General features: G+C 45.6%; 1 protein-coding gene across 3 annotated transcripts in view; it reads right to left on the bottom strand.

Annotated features, from left to right (window-relative positions):
- Positions 1-20,493, bottom strand: part of nrp2a (neuropilin 2a) — a 68,174-nt gene extending 47,681 nt beyond the window's left edge. The window contains exons 1-3 of one of the 3 annotated variants that reach the window (XM_081616604.1): positions 19,685-20,489; positions 9,523-9,700; positions 502-683 (exon numbers count right to left, since the gene is read on the bottom strand). In XM_081616604.1, coding sequence (XP_081472730.1) covers positions 502-683; positions 9,523-9,700; positions 19,685-19,760 — 436 coding nt within the window. In that variant the 5' untranslated portion in view covers positions 19,761-20,489. Of the gene's footprint in view, positions 1-501; positions 684-9,522; positions 9,701-19,684 lie in introns of all 3 variants that reach the window. The other 2 variants (XM_008427464.3, XM_008427472.3) reach the window with 2 other exon arrangements.
- Between the last annotated feature and the right edge of the window lie 318 nt (positions 20,494-20,811).

Below are 20,811 nucleotides of genomic sequence, written 5' to 3' on the forward strand. Positions count from 1 at the left end.
AGCAAAACGATTCAGGAGCTAGCCGAAACGATGCAAAAAGTGCCGGTGTGCTCACTTGAACATAAATCTTGCTGCTCCGAAGGCCATTTAACCTCTTCTGCCACTGCGACTACTACAGCAAACACACCCAAACGGCCAAAACAAATCTACTCCAACCTTGCGTGCACTTTGCCCACTTTGAGAGAATCCCATTTCAGCTCAAACTCATCCCCATCAATCTCCCCGCTTCAGCTTCTTACCTATAAACCTTTAACCTTCGTTCTAACTCTGAAGTAACCACAGAGCTCTCTCCATCATCCCACCACAGCCTTCCACGTCCAGACTTCCTCATCTTCCCAGAAGAAGCGGACTTTGCGCCAATTAAAGAGCATTCATTACATACTCCATGTCTTAAAGGTAGTTTGCTTTCTTCTCTTTGTCTGATCATATCCATTTGGCTTCTGCTAATATAACGGGGAGTGAATCCAGGCTTTTGGGTCCCACAGATCATCGTTTCCTCACCTGTTTTAAAGATCTCGTAGCGTAGAGAGAATCCCGCGCCCTGATGGGCGTAATCTGAGACGAATCTGATCTGGATCGAGGGCCCAGACGAGATGATGGGCGGCGGGGCGATGTTGCTGCAGTGTCGACCCAAAACATCAGCGGTTTCTGAGGTCCCATCGCGGATCTCTATGAAGTCATACCTGAGCAAAACAACAAGAAAAACCAAACAGGTTAGAAACGGTTTCTTTTAGCGTTTTCTCACAATCATTTGCCTAAAAAGTTAGCACTGCATTCAGTTTATAGCAGGAATGTCAACAAAAAAGTGATGGGGTAGTTAGGAATTTGAGTTAATGAAATCCAGACAGGTGTTGACCTGAGATCACTTTCATGATAGAGTCCCTGAATTTAGGAATACAACCAATCACGGGGAGAAATAAACTGTGTTGTCTCCCCACAGATGGATTCAATAAATGTAGCTCTTCTGACCCAGTTTTTGCTCGGGACGGCACGCTCAGATCTCTTTGATGACAGCTCGGGGCGAACAATCCCCAAATCCCTGAATATTGGATCACAGGAAAGAAAATGGAGGGAGGGCTGTATTTCAAACAGGACATATTTTAGTGAGTGTCTGTCAACTCGGAGGCAGAGGATGCGGGCAAACAGACAGCTGGATAGATTCATTAATAAGAGGAGTAAAAATAGATGGTTGAAGCTCATGAAAAAATCAAGAGGTGAGCACCGCCGAGCATTGGCACCAACCTCGGTTCTGATTAGCTTCCGCATGCTTGTTTTCTCAGTTCTTCGTTGAGCTCTGACCGACCAACTGACCCCGAACGATGAAAGCAAATTCTTATCTGTCAGCTTGTGCGTGCGTGTGTGTTCGTGGGTTTAAGTGTGTATGAGAGAGACAGTGCGCACCTGGCTAATCCTGAATTAGCTCATAGCTCTGTGTATCATTCCGTATGTCAGCATCACTAATTGAAACAACATGCAGATTTGGTTCACGTTGGACTTTTTCATCCTTTTTTGGGCCTTTCTACTTTTGAGAGCACGCTGTGTTTGGTTGAGCGCGCTTCAACTCTGCCAGGCATAGCTCCAAAAACAGAAAGGTTTTAATGGACCACAAACGTTTTTTGCTAATGTGTTTTCATTTTGTAGCGCGTTTGATTCGACTCGGAGGTCATAACTCACACTGGGGTGTTTGGCACAACATGTTCTGGTTACAAGTTGCGGGGGGGGACAACTCCGGGATTTGGTAACTACTTTCATAAATGTATGCATTCAAACAGAAAAAGGAACATAATCACACAGAGATATTGTACAGTAGTTTGTGTGGAACTGATATAATGAGATGAAATACTTCATCCCTGCAACTTTCCCGACATTTAATATGTGCAGCAGGAATTTTAGATACTTTACGGTGTCTCGGAACGGCTGGACTGAAATTTTTTTGTCAAGAAGAAAGGTACAGAAACATCCTAGTTTGGAGTGTGAATTTTTCAATGCTGCACTCTTAGGTACAAAGGATGTAATATTGAGGTGGATGAAAAAAAGCTATGAAAATTAGGATGCATAAAAAAAACCCTAAAAGTTTGGCGCACAAGTGCAAACTTTCCTGAGCCTTGTTGGTGATTGGCTCATTAATGAGTTGCCACAAAAAGATTTTCTGTAAACATAGGTTGCAGTGTTGGTCTTTTGCTGTTGTTTTTACACTCTGAAAATGGTCGAAATTTTCACCTTTTTATTCATTCATCTTTATAAATAAGTGTTGTCTTTACTGGATTGAAAGATATTCCTTTTGGGACCATAAAATGCTTCAGAGTGCCAGCTTTTAGCATCCTAATTTGGGGTTTGGTCAGCATTGGAACAGGGAGGAATGTTTTTAATTCTTGTTTGGTGGAAACCTGGTGCTTAAGTGCTATTTAATGCAAGATTCAGTATAATTTATCTGAATAATTATGCTCTTTTCGCAGACTATTAGACTCACTTTTATACCTCTTATTTTCTCTAAACAGCCTGTTTGATTTTCCACCAAATGAGCATGTTGATGACTTTCTAGCTGCAAGACTGATTCATTTTCTTTCCATTTGTGTCTCCGTAGTACCACCTCTCTTTCCTGGTACGAGTGTCTCCTCAGTCCTCATGTTGTATTTTCCCGTGTTGCTAAGTGCATCGCTGCAGGAGCCTTGCAGCTAACCGAGAGTGCCCTCCAAACGTGCAGACGTGCAAACACACTTGTCTGAATTAGTTCGTGTGACAAAGCTGTCAAGGAACAACAGGGTCGCCGTTATCTTGCTAATTAGCGTGATGAGCTGTTTGGTGCTGACAAAGCATTACAGGCATTTCTGGGCTCAAGCACATATTTAAAACCAGTATCTTTGCTAATGTTCTTGCTGCTGCTTTTAACGCGAAAAGCATTCAGGGTATGCTGAGACATGGCAATCAGCTCAAGCCTGTGGTTGCTTGTAGCATCTGAACGCTAAGATGGCTTTTGTAGTTCCAGCTTGAAATAAAACCCGGATTAAGAAGAGTCACTAATCTCCTTTTTTTTTAGCTATCTCGCTCTTGCACCGCATCAACTCCAGTGCTGAGCATTCAAACTAAGACTGCTGATCGAGGGATAATCCCAGCACATTAATCTGGGTCACGGTGGCACATGCAAAGGTGAAGACCGGAACACTAAATGGCTGAGATGAGCCGGAAATGTTGCAACTGTTGTCAGTGCTGCGGAGGAAAATATGGAGAGGGCAGAAGCATAATACAAGAAAATAGTTCTGGAGACATTGGAGAAGAGCTCACAATGAGAAGATTTTGATTTCGACAATAGGAGCTGTGAGATGCACCTAGGATAGGCTAGGAATCTGGAAATCTCTGCCTCTGCAGGCTAATTAAGGAATTTGTTTGTCTTTGCACTGTGATAAACAAACCAGCTTTAATCACAACCAGACGTGGTTAAGTCCTCATGTCACAGGCAGTTTGAGGATTTGAAGTTTTGGGCCTGAGTAGCACTAACGCTTGTGGCTAAAGAAGCTGTCGTCCAATACTCTTATACATGCCCTGCTTGTAATCCTGCATTACAGAGGCGATCGTAGAGGCTTTAGTGCCAGGCTCCCACAGTGAGTCTGAGAGAGCCACCGCTATCCCTAGTGCTTAAGGCTGTAACCGACACATGCTTGGGGAAAACAGCATTCAGGAGCGTGCCAACAAGCACACACCACTCATGCAAACAAGCGCACAACGTGGCGATATGGGCAAACACGGGCGCACACGCATACACTGAGTGGCGTATCTCCAACTCCGGGGATAAAAGGCCCGTGAAAGAGCTGAGAGCCTAATTAGGTTTTAATTGATTTTGGAGTGGGTCTTTATCCTTCTTTCTGTCTCTCTCTCTCTCCTGTCGTGGATTAGCGTCAGCGAGTGAGTGTTCCTCAGATGTGATTATTGACCTGTTCGCTCAGCCTCTCCCCAGGCTCTGATGAATACATGTATGAGGGCCTGACGCGCGAGAGCCCCGCCGTCTGCCTCTCACACACATACACGCGCGCACTTGAACACATTCCAGGACGTTGCACACAAATCGCCGGCGCACGCGTGTGCTCGCAGGCCCGCGAAAGGCGCGCATGATACGGCAGCCGCACATTCGAGGAGACAGGTCCAGATTCCATTAGGGCTTGTTTCGAAGCAAACTCCGCCCCATTTTGTCTGACACCGCCATCCATTCCCCTTGTATGTCTGGCAGTCTGTCTGGGGTCTTCCCGACTGGCCCCTCATTGAGGGAGCCATAATAAGGCAACTGCTTCACCCTCCATGGTTTCCCCTTTGGGGACTAGTTGGAACAGAGGAAGAGGGGTTAAGGAAACTAAAACCCCTCAGGGGCCGGTAATTCTGCACCGGTCCAGACATGTCTTCTCTTCTTCTGCTCTCATATATCACAGCGCCCCTGCGTCAAAGCAACTAATTGCCTTTCACACCTTTGCTGTTTGCTGGCGACCAGGGACATTTCCTCCAGCCGACAGTACCTCATTGCAGCCAAGCAGAAGTCTAGTATCGATAGACCATATGTGTGCACATTATTATGTCTCCGTACCAGCCTTTGGGACCATATGAGCTCTTCTGGGTCACTCAGAGTCCTATGAACACCTGCTGGTACACTCCTCGTTGCTCTTCTTCTAGATTGTGTTAAATCAGCAGCCAAAATCTTGTTTGCCAAACTCTCTTGAAAGTATTTTTTAGTTACAGCATGAGATTGACCAAAATTTGGCTTGCGGCAGAACCCTGGATGTCTGATTTATTTTGTTTTTGCAGATAATGCAGCAACAGCTGTTCCGGAATATCTGCAAACCAAACTTGGCTGGAGTTAGACACTCGGGGGGCTTTCAGCCGAGATGACTTTCCCCTCTCTGCCGTATCTCGTTTTATTTTCTCCTAATTTTCTACTCTTGGGAGCAAAGAAACCCACTAAATCCTTGTCTCCCAGACAATGAAGAGTCAGACGCCTGTAGCTTTCTTGCCTCGACGACGCACAGAAGCAGAAAGGAAGTAGGAATGGAGGGCACACACACTCCAACGTCCCGTCTCTCTCCCATCCTCAAAGGGGACTCTAATAAACCGTAAGTGCCTCTGAAATATTAACCAGATGCTGTGAGCGGAATCCCAGCAGATCTGCAGGGTCTGCCATCTTCAATCTAGCCCCAAAACAAACCGTACGTCTCTTCCTCCTGTCCTCATGCTTCACTGCCTTTCCTCAGCTGTCCATCACTGATTCATACTTACAGATGACGGGGGGCTAAACCACTGACCGCAAACCATCTAAGGTCAGCAAAGGATTAATCTCAAACTATGCAGCTGTGATCCCTTGGAGTTTCGTCAACCTATATGTGTGATTAGGCTTTTCTCAGAAAGTTTTCAAATTCCTACAAATATTCTGGGAGGCTTAGAAGGAAATTTGCAGTTGCAATTGATCACTGACCCTCAAGGTTGAGGGTCAGGTACTGCCTGAAGCACAGGAGTTCAAGTATGTTGGTGCTCATGAATGATGGGAGGATGGGGCTGGAGATGGACAGAAAGATTAGGGTCTTTGCGTGTAGCTACGCCCATGCTGATTTGGTCTGTCAAGGTAAAGAAAGGTGAGAGCCAGTAGGTAGCAAAGCTTCTGATTGAGCTTCCTCCATAGAGTGGCAGGGACAAGCCTTACAGGTAAGGTGGAGTTCAGATGATGGCTCCTTTTAAAGATTCTGTTGCAGTTTGACAACATGCAGGATGGACTTTCTTCTGACACTTTCTTCTACCTTTCTTCTGATCTAGAATGAGTGAGAAGGTCTCACTCATTCTAGTGAGTGAGAAGGTCTCACTCATTCTAGATCTTCTAGAATGAGTGTCTGGAGTGCTTTGCTAAGCAGTTTCCTTTTTGAACCTGCCACCCTGAGGATCTTGGGTAAGCGGAAGATGACGGATGTATTTATGGAACTACACATTCCCTGCGACCCATAGCTCAGTGTTTCAGGGCCAACATGACTAATTGATCTCAGTAGATATATCATCATTCTGTGTTTGAAACTACTGTGACTTCTGGAGGTTGGTGATTATGATTTCATCCTAAACGTCGGCCAAGCGCCAAATATCGACCAATCTAGTGCTGAACAACTCCCTTCATCCGTGACCTTTGGGAACTCATCCATCTCTTCTTTCACCCTGAACCATGCTCTACCTTCTCTTCCTCACTACCTTTCCTTCTGGCTATTGCTGATCATCTATAGATTTCCCATTACAAGCGGAATACGGGGATCGATCTCCCTCCGCGCCCCTTGGGTACCAGTAAGGAGCGATACAACACAAAGAAACACACACACACACACGCACACCTGCGAACGGAGTTACCTGTCATGAGGAGGCAGTGTGTGGATTTACAGCTGTATGTACATGAGAGTGTGTGCATGTGACGTTATGAAGTTGTATCATAAAACCCTCTCACCAGAGGCGGAGTTCAATAACACATAACCAAATTAAAAAAAAGAAAAGAAAACCCTCAAAGGTGGAAGAAATGATCTACTTGACTGCAACTGTGCCATTCACTGTTTAATTTGAGCGTGTGAAATTAAAACAGATCCTCCCTGGGCTAGAGAAGAGACAGAATGGGGGAAGAAAAAGAGGAAGCCAGACAGACTGAAAGAGGAGGATGAACCAAAATAGATACGAAGCAGGAGAGAAACAGGAAAACAAGAAGGAATCGTCTCCACCTCGAGCTCTTTCTCCGCTTCCTCGGCAGCTCCTGCTATATCACTAGGTAGCATCCTGGGGCTCAGTGATGGCAGATTGCATTAGAGATATGGGCCTGATATTTCATCTAGCCTTTATTACATTTAGTTCACATCAATCGGCTGGCAGCCTGGAGGTAAGAGCTATTTGGCACATGGCCGGACTCCCCCTGAAATGAAATCTTGAATTAAAGTGCCACCTCAGACACGGAGCGCCTGCACGAGGCTGCCGATTTGATTGCTGCAGTAGAGCCGCGGTCTTTGGCTGCGTCCGAGTGCTGAATGGGGCGGGCGGGCGAGGCGGGGTACGGGGGGTAGCGAGAAATCACCAGCTGGCCGGGTATATTAGCCAGAGTTCAGAACACATGCATGGGCTGAGTAAGCAGTTTTTCCCAGCTTTTTATGAGAGCCTAAAGTGCCCAGGGAGGGGCTATGATGGCTGATGAGCACTTTCACACTGACAGGCTGCATCTTTAAGCAGGTGTGTGTGTTTTTTTTTAAGCATCCAAAACATATAATGCCTCGGAAGGGTATTTACAATTCTTACGTATTCCATAACAGTGAATTGGAGGAAAAGGTTAAGGATGAAGTGTGGATGTATGAGTCGTTATCTCCTTATGTATACCTACCCTTTAAACATGAGCGGTAAATAAAGTCACCTTGAAAACAACTAACTTTCATCAACACAAGACTAATAATAAAATTCAGATGCTCTCCATCCAATCTGACAGAATTATTATGCAAAGAAAATTTAGCAAAAGCAGCTGGAGAAGTAATCTAGACGACCGGCAGCCATAATCCCACCAGAACATGGTTCAAAAAAGCATCGACTCAAGATTGGTTGAATAAAAATGCACGTTGCACTTTTCAGATTCATATTTGTAAACGTATATCGTGTTTTCCTCCAATATCTGCAGCAGATTGAATTCGCAGTTGACTTCACCAGCGCTCCCCTCCTCAGGTAGCGCACTTCGCTCCGCTGCCGTCTCCCTAATCCCCGCTGCTATGCAGATTTCCAGCGCCGGCCGAGCTACTGAACCCCGCCACCTCTGCACTGCGCCTCCGGCTGTCCTCGTGGAGAACCGTGAAAATATCCAAAAAAGTCTGCTCTCGCCCGCTCACACCGTCATGCCTAATCGCACAGGCGGAAAAAAGGGAAAGGAACCTGCAAAGGGGCTACAAGGCTCGGATCAAGCCTTGCAGAAAGCATTACAACAGGATGAAGAGAACGGAAATATCTAATGCCTCGCAGGGGGGAAAGCATCCTCTTTTGATGAGCAGAACATTAGTGTTAGAGATCATGCATGCATAAATGTTGCTGCGATTCCCTGTTTTTTGTAATGGGGGCTATTTCATGGCACTGGATGGATGGATGGAAGCAGGAAAACGGGAAGCAGAGCTGCTAATGCTTAGTAACTCATCCTCAGTGCAAACACACAGGAAGAGTCTGAGTGGGAGTGCAGGCAGAGGCCTCTGACCCTCCAGGCGAGTGTTAAAAACGGGGGGAAAAAAAAGTATCCCAATAAAACTGTCTGTGAAGAGGAAGGGGGGTGGGGTGGCAGAGCAGCCTCCTCTCCTCCTTGCACGCCTTCGGGCTGTGAGAAACTCCTTATCAACAGCCGAGCTGGAAGTCAGCTGACTTTGCGCCGTTTGGGCCGCGACGCTGGGTGTTAACATATCGGCAAAAGAGATAATTACTCACCATTTCTGCCTCCTGACGGAGAGCGACAGAAACGTCCGGGAGGGGGGGAGGGAGCATTTGGGGGGCGGGGGGGGGGGGGGGGACAGCACAGAGCACAGGGATCAAAATAACATTTCCAGCTCGGTGTGGCAATGTGACACAGCCGAATGAAAAGAGCTGACAATCATCATGAAAGCCCCCTTTCACCCACCGAGCTACTGATGCGCTTGTGGATGTAGCGTTTTTTCTCCTGGCTATCTCTGTCTGAGAACAATGCAACAGCCGCCATCTGGGATTATTAGATCCTGAATTTAAGGAGAGAGCAAGTCAGAGAGAGAGAGAGAGAGGGGAAACAAGTAGTCGGGAAGCCTGTGTTCATTGTGCATAATGAACTCGCACATAAACTGCTGGGTGTGATGGGAAATATTCCCCGTCTCCTGGTTGTTTAAAACTGGACTCCAACAAAGGACAGTGATTTCCTTTGAGGTCAAAGACAATAGAAGCTCACATGCTTCTGATTATTCATGTCTCAGATATAAGAGCTGACCAACTTTATCTAGATAAACTGCTGGATTTCATTTACTCACTTCTTTCCCTCCCCCCCCTCTATTTTGCCTGTTTATTCTTCTTCTCTGCCCACACCATCTACCATGACTCGGCTCTTTGATCCCGTTTTGGTTTCCTTCGCTCAGACTGCCCTGCATGCCCAAATTCAGCTCCACAGATTTCAAAAGCGTCCTGGTATTTGACTATCAGATGGAGAAAGTGTGTGTATGTGTGTATGCGTGTTGGGGTGGAGGGGTGGGGGGTGTTTATAAACTTGATAATGTCTCCAAAGTTCCCCCATTTTTTCCCCTGGATTACATATATTGAAACAGCTCTTGACAGGCATGCAACCTATCTCCAGCTTTAGCTATTTCAAAAACTCCTTATTTTTCTTCAAAAATAACTTTCATATAAAATAATTTAAAGAAGTACATCGCTTGTGCAGGTAACTGTCTCTGCACAAAAGGGTTAAAAGCTTTAACTAGTTTCCATCATTCAGTCAGAGAAATGCCACTTCAGGTAACTACACACAGCTTCTCCTCTTCCTCCTGATCTTACTTGCAGTCGAGCCTCTCGATCTCGAAGTGAGGGTTGAAGTTGAGGACGATGCGCTGCGAGGTCTCCGGCGCCTGGATGACCCAGTGGCAGTTCTGATGAGGCGGGTACTCCAGAGGATAACCGGGCGAGGTGATGTAACCGGGCTTGCTGGCATCCAAGACGCCTCCACAATCTGAATCTGCGGTGAAGACGGAGCACAGAAAGAGGCCGGTTATTCACCGTTCAAACGCTCACTTTGAAGCATTTCCAATATTTCCACGACCGCCATAAAAAAACGCAGTTCATCTCTTCTCGGTGCGATGATGCGATGAGCAACAGATGAGCACTAAAACAAAGAAAGCAATTTAGGCCTTTAGTTTGGTGGAAATTGAAAAAACTTCTCCATTGTGGATTCTCAATGCGCTACTAAAACAATACAAGATGATGCATTTATTGGAACACACACACACACACACACACACACACACACGCACACACACACACACACACACACGCACACACACACACACACACACACACACACACACACACACACACACACACACACACACACACACACACACACACACACCCAAGCGAGGAAACACACAGTCTTTTATCCCCTCCTTCCACACCCAGCCTCTTATCTCCATCCTTCTCCTTGGGGAGCGTTCCTCCAAGTGTAATTGTTGCTCCAGCAAGCCAATCTGCAAACATTAGGACACATTCCCCGATCCTATCGCGCTCTCTCAGGAACAATAGCCTGCCAATAGCATCGCTTGGAAGGCCGAGGCAGGAAGTGACACGCAGACGGCCTGTCTAGCGGGGTTCTGAAGGGGTCACCCCGATTCTGTAATAAGAAGCTAACGCCGCAACAAAGACTCCATTCTCTGCTCGCACCCTGACGGCCACAGCGGCTTTGGCGCTTTGCGTTATCTCGCGCAAACACATAAACTCACAGGCACAGACAAAGGGAACATGTATAGCAGTATTCTGCACATACAAAAGGACGAGAAGCGAGCGCGCGCGCACACACAGCTCTGGGCATGGCCGTTCCTTTATTACGTTTTATTAAAGCAGGAGACATGTTCTCCATGACAACAGCAGGAGCCGGTTTATTGTAGCTAACGCTGTTACGGCTGCATGAATGTGGGTTTGCTCATGCTCCGGTGGGAACTGTAAATCTAATGAACTTTATATTGAACCCAAACACCTCCACATTATTATTATACAGCTGTTGTTCAGTGGCAGACAAGGAAAACATCAAACAGATGAAGGAGATCTGGCAACAAAAAGCCGTAAATGTTCTAACTTGGGGTTCAGGAGCACGGCCTGCCTCCACTAGTCAACAGGAAAACCTACCGATGGCTTGTTTGTCTATGTGGTGCACATAGTTTTGTGTTATTCAATCATCCCTACCTTATTCTTACTGCCCCACCCATCCTCCTCTTCCTCCAGTCATACATTGTACGAACCCCTTTCATCCAACCAGCCTCATCACTTCTTACAACTTCCTTCCATCCCAAGGTAAGGTAAGGTAGTTTTATCTATATAGCACATTTTCAGCAACAAGGCAATTCAAAGTGCTTGACATGAGTTAAAAGGAAATACAAACAAAATAACAAACCAAGAATACCTTCCATCCTTCTTCATGACCTCCTTTCATCCCATTCATCCACCTTGTGCCTTTTTACAAAACATTTTCATCCCACTTATCTCCCTCATCCCTCTCCCATAAGATCTTTCATGAGATCTACCTGACGAATCTCAACCTTTCACCTCTCTTTGAAGAGAAGCCACAGTTGTGGTCCTTGCTGTTGAACTGATTGTTAAACACTGTAGTTGAATTAAAAATGCAGCCGCCTACAACTAGATTTAACCACTCAGCCTTCATAGCCCAATCAGCTCTTGACATAAAAGGGACGATTTATTTATTTTTCCAGTTTTCTTTCAGATTTCTGCGAACACTTCAATAGAGAACGAAAAAAAGCGGGGGGGGGGGGGGGGGATACAAGCACCAAAGGCTTGAAGTGTAATAGACTCTTCAAGTGTTGGCATTTTCACCGCCTATTGTGCTTAAAAGGCACACTTAAGATTCTCTGACATTTGACAGAGCCGCGATGGCTTTCTTACTTTGCTACCAGAGAGGAGCGACGCCCACGCTTTGTGCATCAGCCTCTCGCAGCTGCCGGTGATTTCATGCAAGTGCGTGACTCCGGCTACAAATGCACGCTGCATTGCATGCATTAATACACATCCAGCTGCTGCCGCATGTTCAAATGCACACCCACGAAGGATGACACCTTTGAGGGCCTGTCGATCACGAGGACCAGGAGAGGTGGGGAGCAGGGGGGGTCAGCAAGCAAAAACTGTTCAAAAATATAGCAGGGATGGCAAAGAATAGCTGAGACAGACAGGAAGCCTCACATACACACACAGATGTAGCTTTATCTGGTGTGACTGTGCAGACAGACAGTCATTGTTGAGAAGCCCATGGAGGGAACGGTGTGCAGGAGGCTATCGGCGCTCAGAGCCTCAGCAGATTAAGCCCTTTGGGGAGAAATCCTGCAGCCTCAACACTTTTTTTCCTCTGAGCTGCCCATTGAGCGGCCTCCAAGGAAGGTGGGGAGAGAGTTGGAGAGTGGAGAGAAAGGGATTACAGTGGAGAGAAAAACTGGTGGAGGAAGAGAGCGGGGATGAAAGGGAGGAAGAGGGAGACGAGTAAGGAGGGACGGATAAAAGACGGATTGAGGCGGAAAAAAGGGAGACGGGGATTGATCGGGAAGAGGGGGGGGAGGGTTGATTTATGATGGGTGGGTGTGGGAAAAAAGAGCATGGGAGAGAGGACGGGTGAGTGACAGATGTGTGTAGGAAAAGGTGATGAGGAAGTAGAAATTCAGACGGTAAGGTGGATGCAGAGAACCTGACGAGACTCATTAAGACATGCCTGCGCTGCTGCGGCTCCCTGTGGACACTGACCCCTCTGTGAAACCTCTGTCAGTCAGCTCACACACACACACATGCACACCCACGCACATATACAAACACACGCACACACACACACATTCATACATATATGCTCTATATTGACAAAAGGTGCACCAATATTTTGAATAAAATGAAGCACAAAGACGGCTTCTGCAAGTATTTGTTCAAGAATGCATCACTCCAACATGGCACCATGATGGAATGCCACCTGTGCAATACGTGTGCAATACAGTGGCAAAGATTTATGAAATTTTGTCACAAAGGATTATTCCACAGTCAGATGTTTTCAAAATGGAAGCAACTGAAATGGACAACAACTCTACCACGCTGTCAGAAGCTAAATGACATGATGTGCCAAAAGCTGCAGGACTCCAAACGTCATAAGACCTTCAGAGTATCTCAACAACAGTGAAGAGGGCTTCATGGATTGAATTTGCATTACCAAGTAACTGCATTACCAAGTAATGCATTACCAACACAGATTACACCAGTGATGGAATCATTGGTGTAAATCATGGCCACCACAACTCTGGTTTAGTAGACATGTTTGAGTGACGAATCAGAACAAATTTCCCTAAACTGGAAATTTGGGAGACCCGTACTTGCCTGACTGCATTGTCAAGTGTCATTTTTGGTGGAGGTGGAGTTATGATGCGGGGCATTTTTCAGGAGTTGAGCTCGTCACTTCTTAGTTCTCAGAGAAAGGAACTCTGAATTATTGCTAGGAGATGAATTGAAGTTATTGGTTCAAAAACCAATAAATTCAAAGTCCTTAACGAAGATTTCTCATCCGACATCAGTGTCTGACTACATGAATACACTTCAGGTAGAATGATCAAAAGCTCCCATAAAGACACTCCTAAAATCTTTTGGAAAGCCTTCCCAAAAGAGTTGAAGCTGCTACAGCTGCACAGGGTGTGTCGACAGAATTATAAACCCTATTAAGAAGGGGATAAAACTCAAGCTGATACGCATGTGAAAGCAGATGAGCGAATGCCTTTGGCAATATAATGCATATGTGTGCACAGTCATTGCCATACATCAATAGATGAGCGCATGCTCTTTTAATTTCTTGGTCATCTTTCACACTTAGTAAGCAGAAAGAGGCTCTCTTGTAGCATGCGTGCGCTTTGAGTGTTTTCGTCAGTGTGACTTGTAGGGAAGCACTCAGGAGCTGCCAGAGAGCCTCATGAATTACACCCGTCTCGTCTTGTGGAGAAGTCCATCTGTCTCCACATACACACACATGCACACGCCGCATATGTTTCTTCCATGCAGCCACCGAAACCTTGTTATGCCAGAACAATGACGCTGACTGCGTCCGCACTAGGCAAGTGGTGTTTGCAGAGGCACACCGTCGAAATAAAATTAAAATCTAGCAGAAGCTCCGTGGACCTCTCTGTGCTCCTGAAGCAGCTGCACAATCTAATTTTAGCAGATTGTATCAATGAAATAAGTAAACTCACTCTTTGCATGTGCGCACATTTGAGTCACTCCCAATCAACTTGGACTGGGAGATGTCTTTATCTTTGTTATCAGAGAAAATGTGCAAATGTCTGCATGTCTTAGCTCATGTCCTGCCGTGTGTGTGTGCGTGAGTGCATGTGTGCGTGTGTGTGTGTGTGAGTGTGAGTGCGCGTGTGTGTGTACATTCATGCTCTCATTCCCATTAGCTGCCTTATCAGGAAAGCATGGCTTCACGCTTTGGGATAAGCTGCAAGAGTGAGGAGGAGGGCTGATAAAGCCCTTCATCATTTTCGTGCCCGTACCCTCCCAGCCCACCACCACCATTACCAGCACCTTAATTAAAATGTGCTATCACCCTGAGAGAGGGAGGAAGAGGGCCGAGTGGGCAAGAATCACCCGTTCAGTCAACAAGTAAGGGCTGGACTTAATCTCAGACATTCTGGACTGAACCAAAGCAGAAGAATCTTTGTGAATCAAACAACATGAATGAGCGCGACTTGGAAGATTATATCGGCCCACATAATCCTACAGAATCATGGGGAAGGACTGCTGACTTTCATGTGGAAATCAAGGATCCAGAATCATGAGGAAGGGAAGAGATTTGCAGATTCCTTGAAGTTCGAAGTGAAGCTTCCACAGCTGGTTCTGGTCTACCAGGAAGTTTTAGAGCATTTCATGCTTCCTTGTGCTTAAAATGTTTATGGAGATGCTGATTTCATTTTCCAGCAGGACAACACTGCGAAAGGTGCTAAAAGTTGGTTCCATGACCATGGTGGTACTGAGCTTGATTGGCCAGCAGACTGGTTTGACGATGCAGTAATTCATGCACAAGGAGCCCCAACAAAGTACTGAACTCATGTACTACAGAATAGATGGACATCATTTTGAATGAGCTAACATTTTTTTATGTAACATTATTATTTTCTAAAAGATCTGTAGTCATGCAGACAAAAAAACAATAAGCCAAAGAGAGAGATTTATAAAACGTCTTTAGGCAGACGGCTACTTTTTGTGGCCAAAAAGGTCAAAAATCCACAAAAATGAACAGAAGAAGAAAGGATACTTTTCTTTTTTGTTTGATTTTGACAAATCTAATTGATTTCTTAGTTTGGATTATTCCCCCTCCTCCCTCTCGTTTCATCATATGTCAAGTTTTCACACAGTGCTGTGTTTCAAACCCCTCGGCCATTGTGGAAGAAACGTGGAACGGGAGGAAACAACAAATTTTCATGACTCACAAACAATGCAGCCAAGTTTGAGCAAGTAAGTGCAAAAACTCTTCACAGCCTAGTAAAGGAATGAATGTCCTTCAACCCACAAGTCTTCCTGCGTCTGGTGCGTTTGTTTGTGACGCAAGCAGGAGGTACAGTTTCCTGGTTTTAGTCATGTCCCTTTCTTCGTCAATTCTACAACTTTGAAGACAATTGGCAGCAGTCATCCCCAGAGTGTAAACATCCAAAAACAGGTTTTTTTTGTTAAACAGTGCTAAACGAGTTTAAAAGAAGATCTTAACCAACAAAAGCCTCATCAAAAGCAAATAAAACCCCCAAATCCTCTTTGCCTCCCAGTGTCTCCTCTTTCCTCCTCCCTCTCTAACAGGATAAGTGGCCCGTGCTAATCAGGCTAAATGCACAGACCTGGCCGTCCTGATCAATGCTTCAATGGATCAATGAAGTAAAGCAGATGGCTGCAGGAAGAGGGGATCTAATCCACAACTCTACCTATCATGTCTCCTTGTCCCTCAATGCGCTAAGAGTCAAACTTGCACTGCTAAGGCACGTCTTTGCACAAAAAAGCTTTCCTCCCCATCTGGGTGGAAAGGAGTAAAATTGCAGAGCCGGCACAAGCGAAGGAAAGCTGTGTGGAATCAAGTAATGCTGTGGTAAGTTTCGGTTTGATTGGTTGGCCCCCCACCTTACAGAGAGTTAGCTTTCAGGAAAACTGACTTCTTAAAAAAAGAGAGAGGGACAGCAAAAGCTCAGTAAAGCAGCTTTTTTTTTTTTTTTTTATTCACACCCTTGACTGTTCTCTTTTAAAACCTTCTGTGTGTTCAAATCAGCTCAAAATCCATTCAAAAACACTTTGGCTCTTGACAAAGCTGAACCCCCGCCGCTTCTTTTCTAAGCTGGTCCCAGAGCTCCAGCTAAGACCCCCCAATGCGGCTAATGCGACAAACAGAAGGAGCGAGCTTTGTTTTATTTATCGGGGGTCTTGTTTTTAATTTCACCCCGAGCGCGGCGGCCCGTTTCCAGGAGCTTTGCGAGGAGCCCGTGACTCCCATACCTGACTGGTATCGAACCGAGCGCTCCGTTTGTCTTCGGCTATGAATGCTAATGGGTGACCTTGTTTTTGCAGCTGATGCCACCGAGGCCAGGCGGATCAAAATGCAAAGGCTTTGAGAGGCGCATGGAAAAGAGAGGAAGCGCATCAAACTAATTAAAATGACAAGAAATTAAGAAATTGGAGTGATTATCACATGTAAAATTATATGTGGTCTAAATTCGACAGGCGAGTATATGCTATATTCAAAAGTTCAACATCAGTGTCCACTCTTTGTGAAGTGAAGAGTCAATTATACATTTAATGCCAGAGACGGCTTGAGTAAATGGAAAACAGCAGTTTTCAACAGTCTCAAAAAAAAACACCTTATGTTCTGATCTATCAGCGAATCAGACTGCAAAATGTTACACAACCACTTTTAAGCAGTTAACCAGTGAACACAATTAGGTAAAACAGTGGAATATATTTCCAAGAGGTGCTGCTCCACAAAAATTACTCAAAATAGAGAGCATTAAACAAAGTGAAGGTTTTGGTGTGGCCTAGTCAAATTTCAGGCTTTAATCCAATTCATATGATGTGGCGTGTCCTTAAGTAGGCTGTTTGTGCAGTTATTAATGCTGCTTACCAAAATATAAACTACATCACATATACAACAGCAGCTAAACTTGAATTAAAGAAACATATTTTAATTAGAATATGACATTTAGGTCTGTTGTACAATCATCCTCACAATAATGTAATGATGTTGACATTTAGACAGATTTTTATAAAAAATATATAAATAAATAAATAAAATTTACATTTTAAAGAATACTGTAGAGTTTCCCACTATTATTTCTTGTATCAAGCATTAAAAGCTTTAATAAACAAAACCCGCCTTAAGAAGACACTTATTCAAAGGATGCACAGCCACCCACTTAATAAACATGCAAATAAGCTGGTTAATGGCTTGCATACTAATGTTTATGGCAGCAGTAATTAATGCACATATCATGGAGTCAAGTTATTGTGATTACAGCACAAACAGAGTGGAAGTTTTAGAAAGAGCGAGGCGCATAGTAATAACGGATCTCTAATATTTAGATTTCTTCTGAGCGCTGAGGCAATCCAACGCGCCTCGGGCCAGAATCAGTTTGCTCCGAAACATTTCAAAAGAGCCCACCGAAAACATATCAAGTTACTACAGTCTGCCATCAAAAGCCAGAACTTCTGATAGCTTGGTTTTGTAACAAGTCTGAGCCAAAAACAGACTTCCCCTCTGTTTTTTTTTTTTTTTTTAATCTTCCTCTGATTTTCCCCCCACATTAACTGCATCACCCGGTGTCGCCTCGTAACCCTTCATGTGCTCTGTTCCCTCTGTCCAGTGCCATTTTGACTCCGTGACCCCCTGCACGCTTTGATGTCCCCTCTGTTTGAAGCACAATCCCCTCTCTCTCCCTCCCTACCCTGGATCTGCTCCCCAAGCCCTCCTACTGCTTGTTTCTAGTGCGGTTTAGTGGATGGCATGCTCTCCTCTCCTCTCCTCTCCCATTCCCTCCCCTGTCTGCTCGGCTCTCTGTCAGTCTCTGGCTGTAATGTGGCTCTTGAGGCACGGACATGTGGCGCAGTGTCTTGGCAGGAGAGGGAGAGAGTAAGAGGAGCTTGGGGGGTGGAGGGGAGGGGGCAGAGATGCCCGATGACTGCCAGGAGAACCACATCTGTCTCTCATCTGTGAGTACATGTGCTGTAAAACACACACAGCCAGAACGGACGACTCCTGCTGTAAGCTAGGCACTTTAAGAAGAGGAGGAAAAGCCCAAACAGAGCGACAGGAAGAGTGTTTACTTCCGACTGTATGAGCAACCAGACTGCTATGGGTGACTGAGCCTCATTTGTCATCCCACCGGCCGCATCACTTCTCAGCATGACGAGCCCTCAGAAAACAGTCTGACCACTAGATCCTAGGCTCAATGTTTTGCAGAGCAGTAGTTCCATTTTTAAACCCTAATTTGGTGTATTTTCAGTACTATGTGATCTAGTTACTAAAACGTCTTTGGATGGATAAATCAAGCCTACCAAGGACAGGGAAGCTAAATTAGTCTTTTACGCCCCTTTAAACACCAGTAAACCCAGTACAAACAATTGCCTGCTACTATGTGTGGCCAAAAATGGCTCTAATCAACCTGGACTCCTCCTCCCAACGAGAAAGCTTGAAGTCGATGTATGCAGAGCTCCAAAACCGGCTAACAAAAGGACTCAAAACTTCCTAAATCCGGCGCTGACCACAATCTCCTGCTTTTATGAGCTGTTTACAGAGAGCGCGGTGGCTCGGCGAAAAGCCCCTTCCCCAACTCCTGTCTTCATGCAGCACAGGAACTCTGGAGAAAACATGGAGCTCCAGAGGGATAGAGAATCGTCAACGTTTACCCAAATACCAGCTGCCACATTTTAAAGACTTTGTGGAAAAAAAACCTACAAATTTTGACACAAAGCAATCTGTAAAAGTGTTTCTTTCCTCTAATGTGCTTTGAAAAAAATCCATCTCAACACTTACTTTGAGCTATGTGAGGAGAAGAACCAAATTTAACACTCGAATTTCAACACAGAACATGGTAGTGGCAGTATTATGCAGTGGGGATGCCATTGTCTTATGAGGTATTTTAAGCGGGTCAGTGACGGATCATCTTTTTAGGATATGATACCAAAACAGTGACACCAACAACCTGATCACAACCTGCCGTTTTCATAGTCATCTGACCACCGAGAGCGCTGTGAGCCCCCTGCCTCGAAAAGGCACCTGGAGCTACTGGGAAAGGGAGAGTGGTGGTCGCTAATGAACGCCCTAATGCGCGAGTCAAATCCCGCAATGACAGAGTGGCTTTTACGCACGCTTTCTTGGCCACCAGCAAAAAGTGGTGAAAATTGCAGGTTGCAGAGAGGTCCAGCCCTCTCTGTAAAACATTAAGCCTCCCACCCCCCTCCTAATGGGAAGAGCTTTTTAATCAAGAGAATGGGTTTGTTTATTGTTGCTGATTATTAATTAGAGTAAATCAAGGGGGAAAAAACACAAGGAGCCAAACGGGAAGTGTCCGAAATCTGAAATGCTTCTCGTTTTCCAGTCAGCTGTTGATGGTTTCAGTCCGTCTGGGACATGATAACTCCCGGGTTTTTTCTCCCTAATTTAGCAAATTAGTCAGTTTGGAAATGTTTACTTAACTGTAAAAATCTAAAAATGTGCGTATATTTCTAGGATTACGTAAAACAAAGATACTTTTCTGCCTTATATTCACCGAACAGGGAGAGAGGAGAGGAAAACGGTTTGTGGATTACACCAAATTATGTCAGATGTTTAGGTGGGCTGGAAGATAAAAAACCAACAAAAACAAAACGCATGACGCCCAAACTCTGGAAAAAATGAGTTTAAAGGTGACGATCCGTGCGCCAAAAGCAAGAACTAACTCAAACTCACCGCTCTGTCCTCCGACTCCACATCCTAAGTGACACAGTGTTATTAAAAATCCAACCAGCGTGGTGGGAAAATCCATCTCGGATCAGGCAAAAAACCAAAACCAAAAAACAAAAATAATATAAACAAAAATTGAGTCTCTGCTGTTTCCACTTTGCTGGACTTAAACGCTGCAGTTGCTCAAAAACACAAAAATCCACATCCACTTCGGTCGAAGCCAAAATCTAGAAACCTTTTAAATAAAAGAACCCCCGATATCACTACAGGACCATTCGCTGGGAAACAAGAACATGGGAGTGATACTTTAAAAACTCATCCGAGAAACACTGAGGGAGCAAAGTTCTTGTGGAGAGTCTGGACAGCGGCTCCAGGGTCGCGTCAAGTTCCGACACAGGCTCCAATGTCTGTCCGAGTATCTCCTCCTCTGCCGCTCCTGCGTATTTTACGCACGCGGGGGTCGCTTCTCCTGCAGCGACCTGAAGCCCACCGCCGCGCTCCGAGCGTCGGATGCAGCTTTCCCAACAAATCAAACTGGAAACAGTCGGGCACGGATATAAACGACCGGTCTTCTCCTGTCTGACGGACCGCTCATGCCGCGCCGCTCTCCGCTTCACAAGCCCTGCGCTCCGCTCCTGCTCCGCTCTGACACCAGCGTGCGTCCCGCGTCTGCCTGCGAGCTGTGTGTGCAGCGTGTGTGTGAGTGATCGCTCTTTTGAGCTGAGCAGCTATCGCGTTACAGTCACGGCGCCCGGGCTCCGCCTCCTCATACCCCTCCACCCCCCAGCCCTCCTTCTTCCCTCGCTCACTCCGGTTCTTCACCGTTTATTTGCAAGAGAGAGAGACAGAGAGAGAGAGAGAGCATCCACCCACCCCCAACACACACAGCCCCTCTTCCCCCACAAGATGCCACAGATATGAACTCTTCCACAGATAAAACCACATTGTTATGGTTAAACAAGGGACCCCAACTTCTCCAGGGGACGTTTTTATCTCACAGGACCGGCACAAGAAATAAACGCAGCGGTTTGCAAGTGTGCCTTTTGTGTTCAGTCTCAACTTTTAATGTCAAAAGTTGCCCCATCCTTAATAGGAAAACTGTCCTGCAGGCCAGGTCAGAGATTGTCATAGAA

Source organism: Poecilia reticulata, chromosome 2, assembly GCF_904066995.2.
Source record: "Poecilia reticulata chromosome 2, P_reticulata-male-v2, whole genome shotgun sequence".
NCBI classification, from domain to species: domain Eukaryota; kingdom Metazoa; phylum Chordata; class Actinopteri; order Cyprinodontiformes; family Poeciliidae; genus Poecilia; species Poecilia reticulata.